The following is a 21,392-nucleotide window of genomic DNA, read 5'->3' as shown; positions in this document are numbered from 1 at the left end:
GGATATCTGGTCGGCATGGCCGGGTTGGACCGAAGGGTCTGTTTCCGTGCTGTACATCTCTGTGACTCTATAAGCCTCTTTGGAAACTGTGACCATTAGGTGAGAATAAGACCAGGTTCACATATTATGCTTTTTGCAGGAGAGAACGAGAAGAGTTTGGGGTGGAGAAAGGTTGGGGCAGGGTGGGATTGTTTAAACTGCACGGATGTTTCTCACATCAGGCATCGGGCCTCAAAGATCGTTCTGTCACACCATATTCACCGTTAGAAAAACACCCAATCACTGACATGGTCCTTAGTCCAAGTTGGAGAAAATGAGGACTGCAGATGCTGGAGATCAGAGTCAAAACGTGCGGTGCTGGAAAAGTACAGCTGATCAGGCAGCATCCGAGGAACAGCAGAGTTGACGTTTCAAGTATAAGCTCTTCATCAGCTCTTCATTCCTGTTGAAGAGCTTATATTTGAAATGTCGACTCTCCTGCTTCTTGGATGCTGCCTGAGGGGCTGTGCTTTTCCAGCACAACACGTTTTGCCTCTTTAGTCTAAGTTATATAGCAACCTTTGCTGCCTCAGTGCTTGCAGTTCCAAAATCTTAACACGGGACCCCAACTACATGGTTCATGGAAACCAAGTCTGGATGGATTATTTTTATATCCTTTAAAAGTGTTTCACAATCCTCCCATCACAATAGCCAGCACTTACTTCTGCCCTGCTCCATTACAACTAAAGTATGATTCATTACTCTCACACGGAGTCATGGAACAGGCTGACAATTGAATGACATGAGAGAGTCAAACAGAACATCTAATTCATTTTGACACAGTACTTTGAGCCCATTTTAAGGACTAGAATTGTACACTATCGCCAATTCAGTTGCCAGCAGAAACATGTGCCAAGATGAATTGAGATGCAGAGAAGACTGGGTGTCTTAATTCATGAACTGCAGAAGGTTAGTGTACAGATAAAGTCAGTAATCAGGATGCTTTATAGAATGTTATATTTTATTGTGAGGGAATTGACAGGGTCAATTTTGAAAGGATGTTTCCTCTTGAGGGAGAATCTAGAGCTAGAGGCCATAGTTTAAAATTAGGAGTTTGCTCAATTAAGACCATAAGACATTGCAGAAGTTGGTCACTCAACTCACTGAGTCTGCTCCACCATTCAATTAGACCATGGCGGATCTGAGAACCTCCCAACTTCACTTTCCTGCTTTCTGCCCATAACCCTTTAAAATAGAGATGAGGAAATGCTTTTCTTGCAGAGGATTGAGAGTCTTACGAGTTTTTTTTCCCTCAATATGCAGTGGCTGCAGAATTTTTAAATATGTTTAAATCAAAGGTTTGTAGATTCTTTATTACCAAGGGGTTGAAATATTATGAAGGATATGAGGGAACATAGAGTTGAGGTTAAAATCCAATTAGCCATGATTTTATTGAATAGCAGAGCAGACTCGAAGGGCCGAGAGGCTTATTCTTGCTTCTTGTTCTTGCATTCAAGCAATATTTAAGCACAACTGATATGATCACATGGCTAAGTGCCCCAAGCTGAGCCAGCATCTTTGACAAGTCCTGGTAAGTAAGGAAGGTAAGAAAACAACATTTAAAAAAAGTAAACTGAAGACAGAACAAAACACTTCCATTATTTGCTTTGAATTTCATGGAGAGGATCAGCTATTCACAAGGATGTGGAGTAAATTTTAAGATTCAGTCCTCCAGATGCAGAATTCGAGAGAAAATCATGCTCGTGAGTTAGTCAGGATGGCTGGGAAATCAAGATCACAAAAATGCACTCTGCTCCTGCAGGTTTCTGTGCCAGACAATTCAGAAGTTGGGTAAAGTAGAAGAACAGAGTAAATCATTCACAAAATTGCTGTGACATAAAAGGTGACCATTTGGCCCACTGTGCCTGCACCATTTTTTAAAATGAGCATCATTAGCAAGTAATTACTATCATTATCAATCCTGTCTTTTCCTCATATCCCAACACACCATTTAAATCCAAATAATCATGAAAGGCCTTCTTGAATGTCTCTTGAACTTGCCTCCAACACACCTCCAGGCAGTGCAGCCTATTTCCTAACTTTTGCGAAGTGAAAACATTGTTTATATGTTACCCTTGCTTCTTTTCCCCATCAGCTCACTCATGACATTGAAAAGCTCTATCAAACTGCCTCTCAGCCATCTTCTGTTCCAACTTCTTCAATTTGTCTTTGCAGTAGACAATCAGCCTCAAAAGGTCTTTCTGTTCGGAAAAGTTTCCTTATCTACCCTACATTCCTTATCTACCATTGACTTTATGGTAACTATGTGTTGGATAAGAGATGGTGATAAGTGGGAATGAAGGTTGGATGAGGAGTGTCTAGGTCAATGTACTAAGGATCCAGATCGAAGATAAGAAAAGTGAGAGATGCAATACTACACTCTAACAAATGGAGACAAAACATTGTGACACAAAGACATCTGGATCTACTGGAGACATATAGAATGAGGTAAAATAAGAAACCATGATTAGATGAGGCAATGCTTAGTATCTTGCATCATATGCTGGCAAAATATGGCAATACCAGTTCGGAAATTCAGTTTCAATGTCATCATTTAAGAAGTTACAGAAACCAATGGAAATAATTTTCATACAAAGGCAGTGATATTTTTACTCAGTTACCTGCAAGGTCGGTTGAAATTTCTTAAGTTATGTACATGAATATATTACATTTTGTTAAAACATGACATAAATTAGTTAACAAGTTTATTGATGTTTTAACATTATTTAATACAACACCTGCAATCCTTTGGAATCCCTTCAGGGAACACTCTTTCACATTATTGGCCAATTAGTGGCAAACTGTAATTTTAACTGCTGAGCAACACAATATTAGTTTCCCGCCACGAGGAAGCAAATGGGATAATGCGTGAATATTAAAAAGATTTCCACTTCTTGAATTAAGTTCAAGATTACCATTGCCTATGCCATGATTAGTAAGTGTCAGAGCTCTTCACTCAACTCTGAAATATTTTAATTGTTATAAGATGTTTAAAAAAAAGTCTAAAAATATCAACAAAAACAACTTATTTATGGGCTTTATTCACGTTGAGTGCATAGACAGTTAAAACATCCAATGCTTTGAAAACAATCTGGTATCTTTATAATCAAGGTGCTGAAATCCCTTTTCGCAACTACCTTGTTTATCTAACCAGAAAAGTTTTTTGATTGAAGGCAATAATAAATTAGTGAGCAGTTATGAACGCAATGTTTTTATTTTTGTTGAAACCAAAAAGCTATGAGCAAAGAAAGAAATACTTTCTCAAAACTGTGTTTCAGAGAAGACAAAGCTCTGGAATACCTGACACATCAATCATGGGTGAATAAAGCTGCAAAGTCTGGACACAGCGCAGCATGGATCTGCAGTCCAAGAAGTCCATACTTCTTTGCGATTCTGCTTCCAATCTTTGGCACAAAGATTACAATCTTCTGGGTTACTGCTTTAAATAGATGTTATTTTTGTAGCAAATGGATGCTCAAATAGTTTTTTGCTGTTCTTTTTAATGCTGATTTAAAAGTAAAGACCTGAAATAATCTCCTAATCTTGCTTGCTTGTTTTGTTTGGCTTCCTCTTCTCTAGGCATCATCCGTGATTATTTCAGGGTTGCTGAGGCATGGCTTATACTAAGGGTTCATTACAAGGATGCAGGACCCAAGTCTAAACTCAGACAGATCAGGATCAGAGAAGAGGAGAGCCAAAAATAACAAGCAAGCAAGATGAGATTATTTCAAGTTTTTACTTTTAAATCAGCATTAAAAAGAACAGCAAAAATTATTGGAGCATCCGTTTGCGACAAAAATAACATCTCATTTAAGGCGATCAGGATCTGGCTGTTACCATTAAGATTCTTTGAGCCAATTAAAATCTGATGTAAGTCTAATGCCAAGGTTCTGGAAATGCTTAAGCTTTATAGTGGATGTGAAACACTAACTTCTTTAATTTTCTTTTCAAATAGTTCTTTTATGTTGTACATTAATCTGAAAACCTCACACGTGAGATTGAAGACAGCCATGATAACCTGTCATCAGTGCAAAATTGGAAGCTCAACTCTAATGTTACATTGATAAAGTGGTTGACCAGGAATTGATTTGTCTTCTTCTACATGAAGATGAAATTCCAGCATGATCTTGACTCACTGCAATGACATTAGTCATAGCAAAATGGTACCAACATGACCACTCTAAAACTTACTCCCTGCTTCAAAATGTTTACGCCGTAATCAAAAACATAACTTGGTACAGCAATGACATGGAGGTGCTGGTGTTGGACTGGGACGGACAAAGTCACTAGTCACACAATATCAGGTTATAGTCCAATCGGTTTATTTGAAATCACAACCTGTTGGACGATAACCTGGTGTCATGCGACTTCTGACCACAGTACAGCCAAATAGGTTTAAAGCGTTCACAGCAAGATTTATTTGAATTAAGGAATAATGATGATTCTATAACTTTTTTGGGTCAAGGAAACTACCCCCTTAAGTACCAGGCAGGAACAGTGTGTCTTCATAGCTGATTATTTGTTTTTTTTCATCCCTTCTGCCTTTCCAAATTTACAAAAATCTCTCAAATCTACCTTTTCACAATTGCAGTCTTCTGGGCGACCATCTAAAGTCCAATGGCTTAACATCAGCAATAAATGCATAGTCAAACATTTAACTCTCACTTTCTGCTCATTTTGAAGTCAATACTGGAAACAATTTCTTTACTCTGCCTGCTCTTTCTCATTCTGTTGAACACTTGCAAACTGCTGGCATGTGACACTTTTTTTCTGACATATCTGTGAAATTCGGTGTCAGATATAGAAGTCTGAGATGTTTAACATAATTTCATGAATTAGCTCAGTTCTTTTTGGGTAAGTAAACAAAACTGAAACCAGTGACCATGTTGTGAATATGCCCTGTGACACAAATGAGATTTGTAATATTCTTACATTTCGGCACACTCTCTCTCATAAAATGGAGAGATGAAAAGGATCACATGACCTGTTGTGAATTCAGCTCCTCAAAAAATTTCAGTGGCTTTGTAGTTAAAGGTTAAAGGGAAGCCTAGGTGTTTGAACCAGAAAAAGGTGCAAAATATTTCCACCTGTAAACAATCACCAGACTAGAGGTCTCTAATGGTGTACTGGTTAGGTCCCAACCTCTGAGCCAGGAGGCCTCGGTTCAAGTTCCACCTGCTCCAGATGAGAGTTACAAATTGATTGAAAAATATCAATGACCAGATGAACCACGCTGATGAAAGGTAGACTGGTCAGTCAGATTTTCATACAGTTGGAAAGTAGGGTGTGATTCACACAAGTCGGAAACACAAATTGAGCAGGTCATTTGAACTGGGTAAAAAGCGAAGCTTTGCAGATGCTGTAGATCTGAAAATTAACCTAGAAAATGGCAGACAAACTCAGTAGGTCTGGCAGCATCTGTGAAGAAATAGAGATAACGTTTTGAGTCCAACATAATTCTTCTTCAGATCTTCACTTTGTAGGAAATACAAAGTGCTGGAGTAGATGTAAACATACTTCAAGGGCAGATACGGTTTGTCTACAGACTTGATCTGAAATTGTTTTTTAATGCCCTGCTCTTCAAATTTTAAGAAAAAATATGCGGTGGCTGTCAGTGAAAGAGTTTCGAAAACACCTTTGCAGTGGACTGTTTGGACTGATAGTCGAGATGAAAGTAACAGCAGCTGGTAGCGCAGGTTTATACAGTTGTCTGATATTTCCCCAAAGACTATCAATATGTCATTACGAATGCTTGGCTCAGTTTCAAAAGCAACAATTCTTTAAGCATGGAATTCTGAGTTCACAGTTTGATGGACAATGTAAAGAGACCATTAAAGGTTACCTATTTTTGATTTATAGCCTGAATGGTTTTAATAAAAGCATGCCTTTCTTGCAATGGTCTCAGTCAATCCTTGAGTCACCCTTCTGTCATAATTCTGATAGTTAGACAAAACACAACACAGTGGCACAATGGTTAGCACTGCTGCCTCATGGGTCCAGGGACCTGGGTTCGATTCCAGCCTTGTATGAGTGTCTGTGTGGAGTTTGCATGCTCTTTCCGTATCTGTGAGAGTTTGTGCTGGGTGTTCCGGTTTCCTCCCGTAGTCCAAAGGTCTGCAGATTAGGTGGCTTGACCATGCTAAATTTCCCCCATAGTGTCCAGGGATGAGCAGGTTAGGTGGATTAGCTGTGGTAAATGTGGGAATTCTGAGGTTAGGATGGGGGTGGGATACTCTTCAGAGGGTAGGTGCAGGCTGGACAGGCCAAATGGCCTTGATCCACACTGTAGGGATTCTATGATTTTACACAGTCACTAACTCAAAGAGCTACTGCTATGAGAGAGCTACTACATACTGCATGCATTGTGTGATTAGATATTGCCAGCATCAATCGTCTTTTATGTCCTGCTGCAAGTGTGGCTCACTTGTTATGAAAAAGGGCAGAGGCTGACGCCAGAAGTTGTTTAAAACTTCTAAAGACAGTAAAGTCATGCAAACAGTCTGGCTGTGATGGTTCTATAATGACTGAGAATCACAAAATCCAGGCATTTCCACAAATTGCTCTTCAAAGGATCTGAAAACCTAACCAGTAGAGTTGAAGAAAGAATCAATAATCTGTAACCAATTCAAAAATTCTGATTTGATATTAGAAGACTGGTTAGCCAGAATCTGAATTTTTCTTGCCACATGCATTAGGATACATTCTTGAAATGCTAACATGGTCTGGTCTGCATGCAATTAAATTATGATTTGCAATAGTTCACCATTAGTAACACCCCCTATAAATTCTGACCAATTACAAAACAGATAATTTCTTACCATCCAGTGCAAGATTTTCAAATTAACTTAATGCATCAAAGTCAACCAAGTCTAAACTCTTAAGATTATAAACTTATTTTACACCATAATGAAAACCATAACAAACCACAGAAAGACAAGTTTATTGAGTTCAAAATTTACTTGACCAAAGAAAAACTGGAGATAGTGTCTTTTTCAGTCAGTTGAACTCAAGTTACTTTCATTTACTGCTAAACGGAAAAGTCACACTGACAGCTGCAAAACACAACATTTAGCGCACATGGTAATGCCAGCGTTTATTTGCATGCAAGCCTCGTCTTACTCCTTTTTTAATCTAACTGAATCAGTATATACCTCTATTCCTTTCCCTAAATTCATTATTGGATTTTTTTTAAACAATCAACCTGTTCATAATACACACTGGAGCAGATGTAACTTGGACCTGGCGACTTGGCCCTCAGACATAGGGCCCTAGCACTGCATTACAAAAATTCTCCTTTATTGGATTTATTATATTAATCAATGTGACATGCCTAGAGTAGGTCAGATGTGGACAGATATTCTGGCCTCTCAGCCTTTTCGCCAGAAGAGGGACACAGGCAGCGTGGACATTAAGTTTACTATGGGACAAAAGCAGAATAGAACCTAGAACATAGAACATTACAGAGCAGTACAGGCCCTTTGGCCCTCAATGTTGCGCCTTCCTGTGGAACCAATCTGAAGCCCATCTATCCTACACAACTCTATTGTCATCCATATGTTAATCCAATGACCACTTAAATGCCCTTAAAGTTGGCGAGTTTACTACGGTTGCAGGCAGTGCATTCCATGCCTCTACTACCTAAGTAAAGGAACTATCTCCGACAAGTGTTCTGTATCTAACACCCCTCAATTTAAAGTAATGTCCCCTCATGCTAGCCATTACCCTCCGAGGAAAATGGCTCTCACTATCCACCCTATCTAACCTCTGATCATCTTATGTGTCTCAATCAAGTCACCTCCAAACCTTCATCTTCTCTCTAATGAAATAAGCCTCATGTCTCTCAGCCTTTCCTCATAAGACCTTCCCTCCAGATCAGACAACATCCGAGTAAATGTCCTCTGAACCTTTTCCAAAGCTTCCACATCCTTTCCATAATGCGGTGACCAGAACTGTACGGAATACTCCCAAGTGCGGCGCACCAGACTTTTGTAAAGCTGCAGCATTACCTCATGGCTCCGAAACTCATTCCCTCCACCAATAAAAGCTAACACACTGTATGCCTTCTTAACAACCCTGTCAACTTGGGTAGCAACTTTCAGGGATCTATCCATATGGACTCTCTGCTCATCGACACCACCAAGAATCTTACCATTAGCCCAGTACTCTCTACTCCTGTTGCTCACCTCACACTTTTCCATATTAAACTACATTTGCCACCTCACAGCCCAGCTCTGCAGCTTATATATGTCTCTCTGTAACCTGCAACGTACTTCACCACTAGCCACAACTCCACCTACCTGAGTGTCATCCGCAAATTTACTAACCCATCCTTGTAAGCCCTCACCAAGGTCTTTTATAAAAATGACAAACAGCAGTGGTCCCAAAACAGATCCTTGCAGTACACCAGTAGTAACTGAATTCCAGGATGAACATTTCCCATAAACCACCACCCTCTCTTTTCTTTCAGCGAGCCAATTTCTGATCCAATCTGCTAAATCACCCTCAATCCCATGCCTCTGTATTTTCTGCAATAGCCTACCTTGGGGAACCTTATCAAACGGCCTACTGAAATCAATATAGACCACATCAATTGCTTTACCCTCATCCATCTATTTGGTCACCATCTCAAAGAACTCAATAAGGTTCGTGAGGCACGACGTACCCTTCACAAAACCGTGTTGATGACTATCCCTAATCAACTTATTTCTTTCTAGATGATTATAAATCCTATTTCTTATAACCTTTTCCAACACTTTACCCACAACCAAAGTAAGGCTCACTGGTCTATAATTACAACAGAGGTAAAAACAACGACTGCAGATGCTAGAAACCAGATTCTGGATTAGTGGTGCTGGAAGAGCACAGCAGTTCAGGCAGCATCCAAGGAGCAGCGAAATCGACATTTCGGGCAAACGCCCTTCATCAGGAATCAGATGACCCTTCTTGAACAAGGGGATAATATTTGCTATCTTCCAGTTCTCTGGCACTTTTCCTGTAGATAATAACAATATAAAGATCAAAGCCAAAGGCTCTGCAATCTCCTCCCAGGCTTCCCAGAGAATCTGAGGACAAATCCCATCTGGCCCAGGGACATTTTTTTCACACTTTTCAGAATTGCTTACATCTTCTCGTGAACCTCAATCCCGTCTAGTCTAGTAGCCTGTATCTCAGTGCTGTCCTCGACAACATTGTCTTTTTCTAGAGTGAACACTGATGAAAAATATCCATTTAGTGTTTCCCAATCGCCTCCCACCCCACACACAACTTTCCATTACTATTCTTGATTGGTCCTAATCTTTCTCTCGTCATTCTTTTATTCCTGATATACCGAAAGAAAGCTTTGGGGTGTTCCTTGATCCTATCTAACAACGACTTCTCATGTCCCCTCCTGGCTCTTCTTAGCTCTCTCTTTAGGTCTTTCCCAGCTAACTTGTGACTCTCAAGCGCCCAAACTGAGCCTTCACGTCTCATTCTAACATAAGCCTTCTTCTTTCTCTTGACAAAAGATTAAACGTCTTTAGTAATCCATGGCTCCCTCGCTCGACCACTTCCTCCCTGCCTGACCGGAACATACTTATCAAGGACACACAGTAGCTGTTCCTTAAATATTTCAATTGTGCCCATCCCCTTCAGTTTCCTTCTCTATCCTGTGCATCCGAAATCTTGCCGATTCTCATCATAATTCCCTTTCCCCCATCTCTTACTCTTGCCCTGCGGTATTATACCAATCCCTTTCCATCGCAAAAGTCAACATAATCAAATTGTGGTCACTATCACCAAAGTGCTCACCTACCTCCAAATTGAAGACCTGGCCAGGTTCATTACTCAGTACCAAATCCAACAGGGCTTCGCTCCTTATCGGCTTGTCTACACACTCTCTCAGGAAACCATCATGCACACATTGAACAAACACTGACCCATCTAAAGTACTCAAACTACAGGATATCCAGTCAATATCTGGAAAGTTAAAGTCCCCCAATACAGCTATCCTGTTACTCTTGCTCCTATCCAGAATTATCTTTGCAATCCTATCCTCTTCATCTCTGGAACTGTTCGGAGGTCGATAGAAAACTCCCAACAGGGTGACCTCTCCTTTCCTGTTTCTGAATTCAACCCATACAACCTCAGTAGATGAGTCCTCATCACACATCCTGCCTGTCCCTGTACCACTGTCCTTGACGAACAATGCCACACATCCCCCTGCATGACCACCTTCTCTATTCTTACTGAACCATCTAAATCCCAGAACCAGCAACAACCATTCCTGTCGCTGCTCCATACATGTCTCCAAAATGGCCACAGTATCGAAGTCTCAGGTACAACCCATGCTGCAAGTTCACCCACCTTATTCTGGATGCTCCTGGCGTTGAAGTAGACACACTTCAAACCACCTTCCTGCTTTCCAGTGAACTCGTGCAACCTTGAAATTTCTGATCTCACTACTGTCAACCTCCTGGACGCTGGAACTACAATTTAGGTTCTCATCCCCCTGCTAAATTAGCTTAAACCCTCCTGAAGGGCATTTGCAAACGCACCCCCCAGCCCCCCCCAAGATATTTGTACCCCTCTGGTTCAGGTGTAGACCATCCTGTTTGTAGAGGTCCCACCTATCTAAGAATGAGCCCCAGTTATCCCGGTATCTGAAATCCTCCCTCCTGCACCATCCCTGTAGCCATATGTTCAACTCCTCTCTCTCCCTATTTCTCACCTCGCAAGTACGTGGCACGGGCAACAAACCAGAGATAACAACTCTGTTTGTTCCAGCACTAAGCTTCCACACTAGCTCCCTGAATTTCTGGCTTAAATCCCCATCCCTTTTCCGACCTATGTCATTAGTGCCTATGTGGACAACAACTTGGGGCTGCTCCCCTTCCCCGTCAAGAATCCCGAAAACACGATCCAAGACATACACCAACTGTGAGTCTCTCTCATTCCCACAGAACCTCCTATCTGACTCCTAACTATGGAGTCCCCAGTGATTGATGCTCTGCTCTTCTCCCCCCTTCCCTTCTGAGCAACAGGGATACAGCAACTCTGTGCCAGAGAACTGTACCCCATAGCTTACCCTGGTAAGTCATGCCTCCCCAACAGTATCAAAAATGGTAAACTTATTATTGAAGGGAACCACCACAGGGGCTCCCTGCACTGCCTGCTGGTTTCTTTTCTGTCCCCTGACTGTAATCCATCTGCCTTTTTGTTGCATCTGAGGTGTGACTATCTTCCTGTAACCCCTCTCATTAGCCCCCTCCGCCTCCCGAATGATCTGAAGTTCATCCAGGTCCAGCTCTAGTTCCCTAAAGGGGTTTGAGAGGAGCTGGAGCTGGGTGCATTTCCCGCAGAGGAAATCAGCAGAGACATAGGTGGTGACCTTCCTCCCACGCTCCGCAGTTGGAACATTCAACTGCCCGAACCATCATTTCCACTATTCTAAATTCCCAAAGAGACTGCAGAAAAATAAAGAAAAAAAACTCGTTAATTTACCAATCCGGCGCACAGAACCTTTTTTTTGATTAAAAGGTGGATGGGTGGGAGACGCTACCTAAGCAGTGTTTCAGGTAATACAACTACCCATGTAGTAGTGAGCAGTTATTTATCAGGCTGGAAGAAAGTACTTTGGCTACAAACAGGTCTAAGTTGTATTATTAAAGTTTGTGATTTATCATCTTCACATAAAGAGTCCTCACAAAGAAATATGCTCTTCGGCTGAATGTTAAGTTCTCTACCTCCAAGTCTTTTTGAAAGAAGAAAAAACAGTGGAGTTCTACTACGTTTTTTTGCCATGCCTCCAGAAGTGCAACAAAGTAAAGCCTAGTACATGCATTTTGATCTATATTGATCAACGTTTCCTTCAGATACACAAACCTCAACCCTCTGAAGGAATAGAATTAATTGAAGTTGTAAAGACTCCATCAGGGTGACAATGTCTAAATTATACATCTATTTAGTAACAACTGTTATTAGAATTTTATAGATTAAATTACAAACTAGATACATACTTTTTATTTAATCTAGTTTGTGAAGAAGGAATCTTCATCAATTTGGTTGGTTTAATAAACAGGCATTCAGAGTCTTTGAAAACATGAAGTTTCCAATATCATTCAGTTCTTACCTGTGCTTCCCACAGGGCGAATTGTGTACTCATTCAATGTGAAGCCTTTTTCCAGTGCTTGGGTCCTCATGTTCTTGTTAAAAAGATCACTGCCAGTGAAATAAAGCACACCGCAGAAATACTGATCTTTTGGAATTACTCTGCAACAGTAGAAATGCATGGTTAGCAATGAGATTCCAAAGTTAATACACATAAGTTGAAACAATACTTGTTGGTCAGGGCGTTTGAATCCCAAACTCATCCAAACTGAGTATCATGGTAGATTGGATATAGACATAATTTATCTAATTTTTGAAACACCAGCAACTGGAACCAGCTTTCAAGAAATAAAACACACACAACCAAAAGTTCCTCCAGAAGCACAGTAGCATCCTTTTCAGCATCATTTCTGAAGTGTTGATCTGTAGTCATCGATTTCAGTAATACGACCAGAGTACATAACATCTGCAGTCGATTTTCACAAATATAGACTGGGCACTCCAAAATGAATTAGACAATGCATGTTCAAGTCTAAAAAGAGAACACATTTGAAGAGCATATATGAAGCACAAAGTCTAAATAAGGGGAAATACTTTGAACTTGATGTGGAATCAGTTTCACTCCCATGATCTATTTCATAATGAGGTTTTTGACTGAGTAGTGCTCATTCTCACCATAATATATCATTCTTTCTAAATTTACACATTATAGTCAGAAAAGCTTTCCAACAGAATTACATAAAGTTGAGCATAAATCATCACATTAATATTTAATTCATGATTGCCTGATTAACCTCTACTGGAAACGGTGGCAATTAGGTTTAGCTTCCTGCAGCCTAAATGATCATTAAACAACTTTAAACTAGACATATTATAGGTCAGATCCAAGGAATTTGTATGATTTTGAAAACAAGATGGAGGGCACAAAAGCAATAAGAGCATGTTTTATTGAAGAGGTTACTCAATCAAATGCCAAAGTAATCTTAATCAGTCACAGTATTCACACTGACAATTCAATAGAGTCCCCAATAAAATAGCAGAATGTCTCTTAACAGTTGGCTATGTTTCTAATCATAATGGTCAGACTTTCATGAGCTTCATTTGAGCAAAATGTCACTTTTTATAAAATGAATGAATATCCAGCTGTTTTTAATTGACTTTAAGTTGCAAATTGCTGCTTGTAACAAGATTGAGAAAAGTGGTCAGCCTACGGCTTCAAATGGAGGCTTGGTTCTGATGTGAATGGAAACAACCAAGAATAATCAGTATGGGAGGTCCACAGTGCTTGGGCTAAACAAAGACAAAACCTAAACCACAAAGAGGAATACATAGCAATCTGAGCTGATAGCCAAAAGTGGAAATAAAGTAAGACAGTGCACCATTAAACAAGACCTAGATGTAAAAGCAAAATAAATGTTAAATTTACATTAGAATAGGGAAATTTGAAGTAAATCCAGGTATGGCAGTCAGGCTCATATGAAGTATCTTAATCACAAGAATCCACATCAACTCCACAGACTCAATCATTTGAAATTTTCCTGGTAATCTCTCAGAATCATTCAACAAAAGATGGCATTTGGATAAACTCACCCATTCTTAGCAGCTGTACAATAAAATGACTTGCTTTATCCCTCAAATCACCTTCTCCATTTCTGCAATCCTGATTACTGGTTATTTGTGTCCCATGCAAAGTGCACTACTGTTCAATCTCTCTGTTCAAATTTTAGTTTCTGCTGCTTAGTTCACTTCTTGCTTTTCTCTAGTGTAAATCCAGGGCAGTTATCTCTTGCTTACAAATTTCGTGTCCATTTAATAATAAAGATTGGTTTTGTTTTGGAACTGGAAAAACTCTGCCAGGAGTGGGCAAACTGGCTAGTCCCTTTTTGGAAAATAAACAATAGAAGAATTGGGAGTTGATCAACAGAAAAGGTTTGTAAAAATTTTCAAATGAAAATGAACTATTCTGTTGCATAGAAAATGAGGCCGATTGAAATGTTGCATCCAATAATTGGGCCACAATGAGCAGTACTATCTCTTACTGCTCTATTGACAACTTAGGAAACTGTTTACTGCTAAAATTGGGAGCTTTGTGATTGAATAATCAGGCAGTAAACACGAAGTGCTCATGCGCAGGACGCAATACTTTGAATAAACAGAAACATTTGAAGAGAGGTATATTCCATGGAGATCACTCCTTTACCTTTGGTGAGCATCTATCACCTGAAATTTCAGAATAATTTAGTTTAAGAGCTCAGTCCTTGGAAAATTATATAAAACTAACCACTGCTAACCGACATGAATTGATCCTTTTCAACAAGATGACAAAACTTAGACAATTCAACAAATACAAAATAATATTCATAACTGTGAGTGTCTTGAAAGAGTATGCAAAGTCACACAATGATAAATCATAAAACTGCTATCTCAAACTCAAAATTTCATGAACCAATGCTTGAAAATTAATAAGGTTGAAAAAAAGAGAGATTCACCAACAGGTATTATAACTGTCTGTTTAAGTCACAAAGAAGATAGATTTAATTCATGGATTTGAGTAGTAAAGCCAGCTCGAAGACATTAACTATTACCAATTATTAAATTATTTTATAAAATTACAGAACACTCTCCAATACTAACCAGATAATTTTGTACATATATTCTGACTGTTAAAGAGAGAAAAGGCAAGCAACTCAGAAACTTTAAAGAGAATAATTCCAAATGAGCTCCACTGATAAGTCAACATCCCAAAGATTTTTGTCAGAAATGTAGCTGATGAACCAAGAAATAATAAAGATACCACAATATTTCATGAAGTTGGAAAGATCAAAGTAAATCAAAGACAAGTGATTAAGCAATGTTTTAAAAGTTGAGGAAGATGCAGAATTTAGAAAAAAAAATTAAACATAAGAAACTGCAATGACTAATAATGATAAAAGAGCTAGATGGGGAAGAGAAACAATGCACAAATCAACGTATTTTGAGCTCTGAAGGCAAGATCATAGAGCCAGGACCAAAGTATCAAATAGATCAATAGAAACAGACAAAAATATAATTTAAGAGAGATGACAGGTGAGGGAGCTATCGGTGATCTGACAGAAACTTTGCTTTGTATACTGTTCGATGGCTATTAGAAGGGTCTCAAAAAAAAGTATAAACCTCGTTGAGTGACTCAAATGTTAAAGAGCTACACTGTTGATTTAGATTGTTATTTAGCATAGTTGAAAAGTCAAACTTTTTTTTCAGATTATGTTGCAAAGTCAATATTTATTGCTGATCAGTGGTCGCCCTGGAGAAGCTGGTGAATGCCTTCTGCTTCATTGGTGCATCTCCAAGCGTCCCACAATGCTTTGCTCTCTCCGTTCCAAGACACTGATCCTGCAACTCTCAAGACGACAACTTTGGTGGCAATTAATAACCCTTCCGTCTTATAGTTCCCACTGACCTGCAACATGCTATGGGTTCAAATTCCAGGAAACATCCTATTTGGAGTAAGTTATCTAGTGTTCATGAAATAAGAAATAAGAAAATGATCCAATAAACACACAAGAAACTCTTCTGTTCCTGTTAACAGTTATGACCAATGACTCTGACATCCCCACCAACACAGCTGGCACAAACCGAAGTGTAACTGGCAATATCAGGCTAATTGTTTCATTTTACTTTTCCTCTTGGAGGCCACACACATGAAGCATCTCATCTCATCACAAAGCATCAATTACAAGACCACCATCAATCTCATATTTAAATGGCTATTTGAAAACACAAAGTAAGCAGAATCAGATGCCGAATTAGGAACAATTGAGCAATATATCATCGCAATATGTTTTTCTATGTCAACCTTGGTAGTTGTTAATTGGGAATTATCAATTACATGGAGAAATAGCCACAGGCAAGTATTCTGGCATCAAATTAAGGACCTTGCTTAGCCCTGAAAATTAGGTTCATGTAAATTCAGCTCCACGTAGGTTTGGGACAGGATTATGGATTTCCCTTTTAGCATCTTTTCTGCATTCTCTCCGTGTGTCGCCCAACCTCCGCTTCACTTTTGAAGGCAATGCTGGATTACAATTCCATAGACCCCAGCAACTATTTTACACCACATCCAAATAACCATTGTTCACCTAATCTTGATAATTAGGACTAGCAGGACAATTAGCCAAGTGGGAGGACATGAAGACTCAGCCAGATCCTGTCTTTTTCCTGTCATTCATAACTTTCAGCAGTTCTTAATAAATGTTCGACCCTTAAGACTACTGAGGCCAACTGCACTACCTCAAGTTAACTGGATACTGATTAAGAACTTAAAACTCAATTTTCTTGAAGTGCGAAATTCAGATCACACTATGATTGCATTAAGTTCCTGAAGCCCATGCAAAGAATCTATGCTCGTCAGAATTTGCTTTTTTAGATTAGAATTATAAGATTAATTTAATAGAAACCACCTCTGAAGTGAGTGCAGACAAGCAACAAAAGTAATGAGATTATATTGCCATCTCTTAGCTTCCTGCTGAAGTGTAGCCTCTTTGTCCTTTCTGTCCAAAATCATTTTGCTAAAGTCACAGTCTTATACACATTTTCAACAGCAACACAAGCTGTTCGGGAATTATCATCTTCAGCTGTCAAGGAAAGGAAGCACAGAAAAATAGGATCAAACAACACAAAAGTAGAAAACTTGGCAAACCACAAGAAATGCTTCAGGAAGGTCAAAACTTAGTGAATGGGTAAACAAATGGTGAGCACAACTTAATATTGAGAAGTGCGAGTTACTATATTTTGGGGAGGAAAAAACAAGGAATTACAATACAGAACCCATTCTAAAACTTTGCAAACAGGTACAACCAAACAAGATGATTTGGGGGTTCAACTGTACAATTCCAAGAGACGAAAGAAAATTTTTAAAAATCCTCAATAGCATTTAGAGATTAATAAATAATAACATGTGATAAACTTCCATAAATCTATGAATTTAGAAAGCCAAGTATAAAGGCATAGATCAAGAGAGACAGGAAACAGCCAAGATGAAGAGTTCAGAACAAAATTCAGCTGGGAAACATAAGACGACGGAGTATTAGCATTCAAGCGATACACAGCGAGGTATAAACTGATCATATGATTTTGCCAAGAAGGTTTGTTTCACAACTTGCATGCAATAACCTTAATGTCGCAAATGAACTTCAAGCCACCTCACAAACATAAGGGAAACGTTGTTAGAATTCATCAAATTATCGTAGAGAATATTATGGCTTCTACATTAACTTGTTCATTTGCAACCATACAAATTCTGCATCTGCTGTCAATTTAGATTGCACATGGTTCCTAACTGGCAAGGTGAGAAAGTGGAATGATTACAATTTTTTTCAGTGAAAAAGAAAAGCTGGCAAAAAGAAAGGCCAAATGACATTGATTTACTTCATAAAGCAGAAGTTATCAAACTACTATCTTGGGGTGCTGACCACATTAATTGGGTAGGCGAGAGTTGGTGGAGTTGCACGCATTCTGAGTGACTTCAAGAATTTACAAATATCAGATAATTAAATTACCTAATGTCAATTCTCCTGAATGGATAGTCACTACCATCACTATCGTCAGGCAATCGGCAGACACCCTGTTGAAAAAGAAAGCGCAAACAAAGAGTTAGCAAAACACCATGGTTCAAGAGATGATAATAGAATACAGGAGTAAGCTGATTTTGCCAAGCACATGTGTATCACAGCACAGAACACCACTTTCTGAAAACAAAAACAGAAATTGCTGGAAAAGCTCAGCAGGTCTGAAAGCATCTGTGCAGAGAAAGCTGAGTTAATATTTCACGTCCAGTGACCCTTCCTCAGAACTGCCGTGGAAGCACAAAATAAGAAATGCCCATTATGGTCTCTGCAATTACCTTGGCACATTCCAAACCCACCACTCTTTCACTCAGACAAAGTCAATTAAAAGGACAGAGTGTCATTATTTGATCAACAGGGCAACCACAACACAGTAAAGTAAATGAGATTTCCATAAGTAGCAATGCTGCACTTTTGTGAGTGAAGTCTCCCCATGTGATTCTTTGCAATCAAATGCAGAAAGGTCATCAAAGTCACAGGGAAGTCGTGGCATGCGACAACTCAGTGGAAAATGGCTCTGGAACCTGATGTGCAAGTGGTCTTGAATCAGGAGAACCCTGAGGTAGGTTTGTAAAATATATTAATACAGAACAGATGAAAATTGCAGAGTGGGCAAGGACAACCCCAATGAGGAAGAACTTTTAAAAATAGTCAGAAGTAGTTGCTTATTCCAGTCTTCTCTTGCATACGTCTTCCAAACAGAAAATGTATCACGGCATAAATAAATTGTTCAAGATCAGTCAATAAATGCTTCACTCTTTATATCTGCTTTGATAGTTTTGAGTGTGCTCATGTAATTTTTATGTTCTTTTATGTTGAACATTAACAATGTTAGTTTTCATTGTCAAGACATGGCTGTTGATATGCAAATTTGACAAGTCATACATTAAAATACAGTAACATTCTAACAATGAAAAGAAACAAATGCAATGCATATTAAAGTGTTGAAATCCACCTCATAGCTCTGAACTCATTGCAAAAATGAGTTGCATTGCAAACTAACATGCAACTTGATCTTGCAATTTAACAGTAAGTTAAAGCCAAAACAAATCTCCTGGAGAAACCCAGCAGGTCTGGCAACCAGATTTAACATTTTCAGTCCAGTATGATTTCATTTTCCTTCTGAAGAAGAGTCACACTGGACTTGAAATGTTAACACTGTTTCTCTCTCCACTATTGCTGCCAGAACTGCTACATTCCTGCACCACCCTTATTTCATTTTAGATTTCCAGTATCCACAGTATTTTGCTTACTCAAGTGAGTTGAAGCCACTGTGCTCATTCAAAAATGTTCCCACTAACCCGATTCAATTCAGTCAATGGAATTCCTCTTTTACCATGAAATGAACAATATGGACTTTACAAAACAGTTCACACAAAGTCTTTGTGATTGTTCTTCACGTTGATCTTCACTGACCAATGTGTAACATGAAAGAGGAATCTGTAATATAGCAAATGTTTAAAGCTCCACTGGAAATATTTTTGTCTAGAGGTTATTTATTTATAAGTATTCCTGTTCGACTTTTTTCTGAATCACTTTCCCACTGAAATAGTAACAGTATCTCTTACAAAGTGAGAGGCACAGTATCAAAAACACAGACAGAAATAAAGATACAAAAGTCCAATTACAAACTTCAAAGGACCGTTTTTTTAAACAAAGCCCACTCAAAATAGCTTATCAGGAAGCAAAAGTTACCACTGAGTATAATCAGGACAACTGCAGATCCTTTCAGACACTTTCAATTTCAATGCTTTTGTGGCAATGCTCAAATGATTTACCATTTCAAAGTTTTTTGGAACTACATGTTGGGGGGGGGGGTTGGGGTTGGGGGTCAGCATTTCTTTCCACAGGTCCGAAAATATACAAATCCGCAGATCATGAATATTCATCACAGTGGAAGTTGTGGGTTCCCCTGTCCCAAACTCCTCCTCATCGCTTGCTTTCCACAGACCAACTTTAATGCCTACAGCTTACATAGTAGCCTCTTGAAATCTTTTGCCTGATTGCTCTTCATCGGATCCACCTAAATATTTCCTCTCGACCAAGCTGACAGTGCAATCTTTTACGAAGGAATGATAATATTTAAGAATTCAAGAGAAATCCATTAAGTTCAGATATCCCAGTCTACCCCCCCAAGTCAATCTTATAGAATCCTTAAGACCATAAGACACAGGAGCAGAAATTAGGCCATTCAGCCCATCAAGTCTGCCATTCAATCACGGCTGATAAGTTTCTCAACCCCATTCTCCCGCTGTCTCCCCGGAACCCTTGATCCCTTTGAAATTTAAAAACCTAAATATTTCAGATTTAAATGTATTCAATGATCTGACCTCCACGGCCTTCTGTGCCAATGAATTCCATGAATTCACCACTCTGGATGAAAAAGTTTCTCCTTACCTTCATTCTGAAAGGTCTTCCCTTAACGCTAAGGCTGTGCCCTTGGGTCCGTGTCTCTCCTAGCAATGGAAACATCTTCCCAACATCTACTCTGTCCAGGCCATTCAATATTCTGTATGTTTTAATTAGATTCCCACTCTTCCTTCTAAACTCAGACTATAAACACAGGATCCTCAAATGTTTCTCATACGTTAAGCTTTTCATTCCTGGCCTATTCTTGTGAAACTTCTCTAAACACATTCTAAGACAAGTACATCCTTCCTGTGATATGGGGCCCAAAACTGTGCACAATACTCCAAATGTGGTCTGACCAGAGCCTTCTCGAGCCTCAGAAGTACATCCCTACTTTGATATTCAAGTCCTCTCAAAATAAATGCCATCATTGCATTTGCCTTCCTAATTACTGACTCAACCTGCAAGTTTACGTGGAGAGAATCCTGGACGAGAACTCCCAAGTGTCTTTGCACTTAAGACTTCTGAATTTTCTCCCCATTTAGAAAATAGTCCTCTATTCTCTGTACCAAAGTGCATGACCTCACACTTACCCACATTGTCCTCCATCCGCCACTTCTTTGCCCACTCTCCTCACCTATCTAAATCCTTCTGCAGCTTCCCTGCCTCCTAAATGCTACCTGCCCCTCTACCTACCTTTGTATCATCTGCAAACTTAACCAGAATGCCCTCAGTTCCTTCATCTCGATGGCGAATGTACAAAGTGAAAAATTGTGGTCCCAAAACTGAGCCTGGTGGAACACCACTTGTTACCAGCTGCCATTCTGAAAAGGACCCTTTTATCCCCACTCTCTGCTTTTTGCCAGACAGCCAAGCTTACATCCATGTCTCTGACACCACGGGCCCTATCTAGCTAGTAGCTTCGTGTGCAGCACACGAAGTCCAGAGAGATAACATTCATTGGCTCTCCTTGGTCTAACCTGCTCATGACTTCCTCAAAGAATTCTAACAGATTTGTCAGGCATGATTTCCCATTGATGAAACCGTGCTGACTTTGCCCTTCTTGACGATACACTTCCAAGAAATCAGACATCTCAACCCGAACAATAGATTCCAGAGTCTTACCCACGATTGAGGTTTGGCTAATAAGTCTGTAATTTTCGGTCTTTTGCCTTACCCCCTTTTATAAACATGGATGTCATATTAGCGATTTTCCAGTCCTCTTGGACCCTCCGTGATTCTAGCAATTCCTGAAACACCATCATTAATGCATCTGCTATCTCTTCAGCTATCTCCCTTAGAACTCTGGGGTGT

General features: G+C 39.4%; 1 protein-coding gene across 1 annotated transcript in view; it reads right to left on the bottom strand.

Moving 5' to 3' along the window:
* The window catches only part of polb (polymerase (DNA directed), beta), a 109,688-nt gene that overhangs the window by 2,750 nt on the left and 85,546 nt on the right, over positions 1-21,392 (bottom strand). Inside the window, exons 12-13 of the mRNA XM_043681580.1 lie at positions 17,664-17,728; positions 12,149-12,288 (exon numbers count right to left, since the gene is read on the bottom strand). Coding sequence (XP_043537515.1) covers positions 12,149-12,288; positions 17,664-17,728 — 205 coding nt within the window. The remainder of the gene's footprint in view (positions 1-12,148; positions 12,289-17,663; positions 17,729-21,392) is intronic.

The sequence above is a fragment of the Chiloscyllium plagiosum genome, chromosome 42 (assembly GCF_004010195.1).
Source record: "Chiloscyllium plagiosum isolate BGI_BamShark_2017 chromosome 42, ASM401019v2, whole genome shotgun sequence".
NCBI classification, from domain to species: domain Eukaryota; kingdom Metazoa; phylum Chordata; class Chondrichthyes; order Orectolobiformes; family Hemiscylliidae; genus Chiloscyllium; species Chiloscyllium plagiosum.
This window is presented reverse-complemented; position numbering and strand designations above follow the sequence as displayed.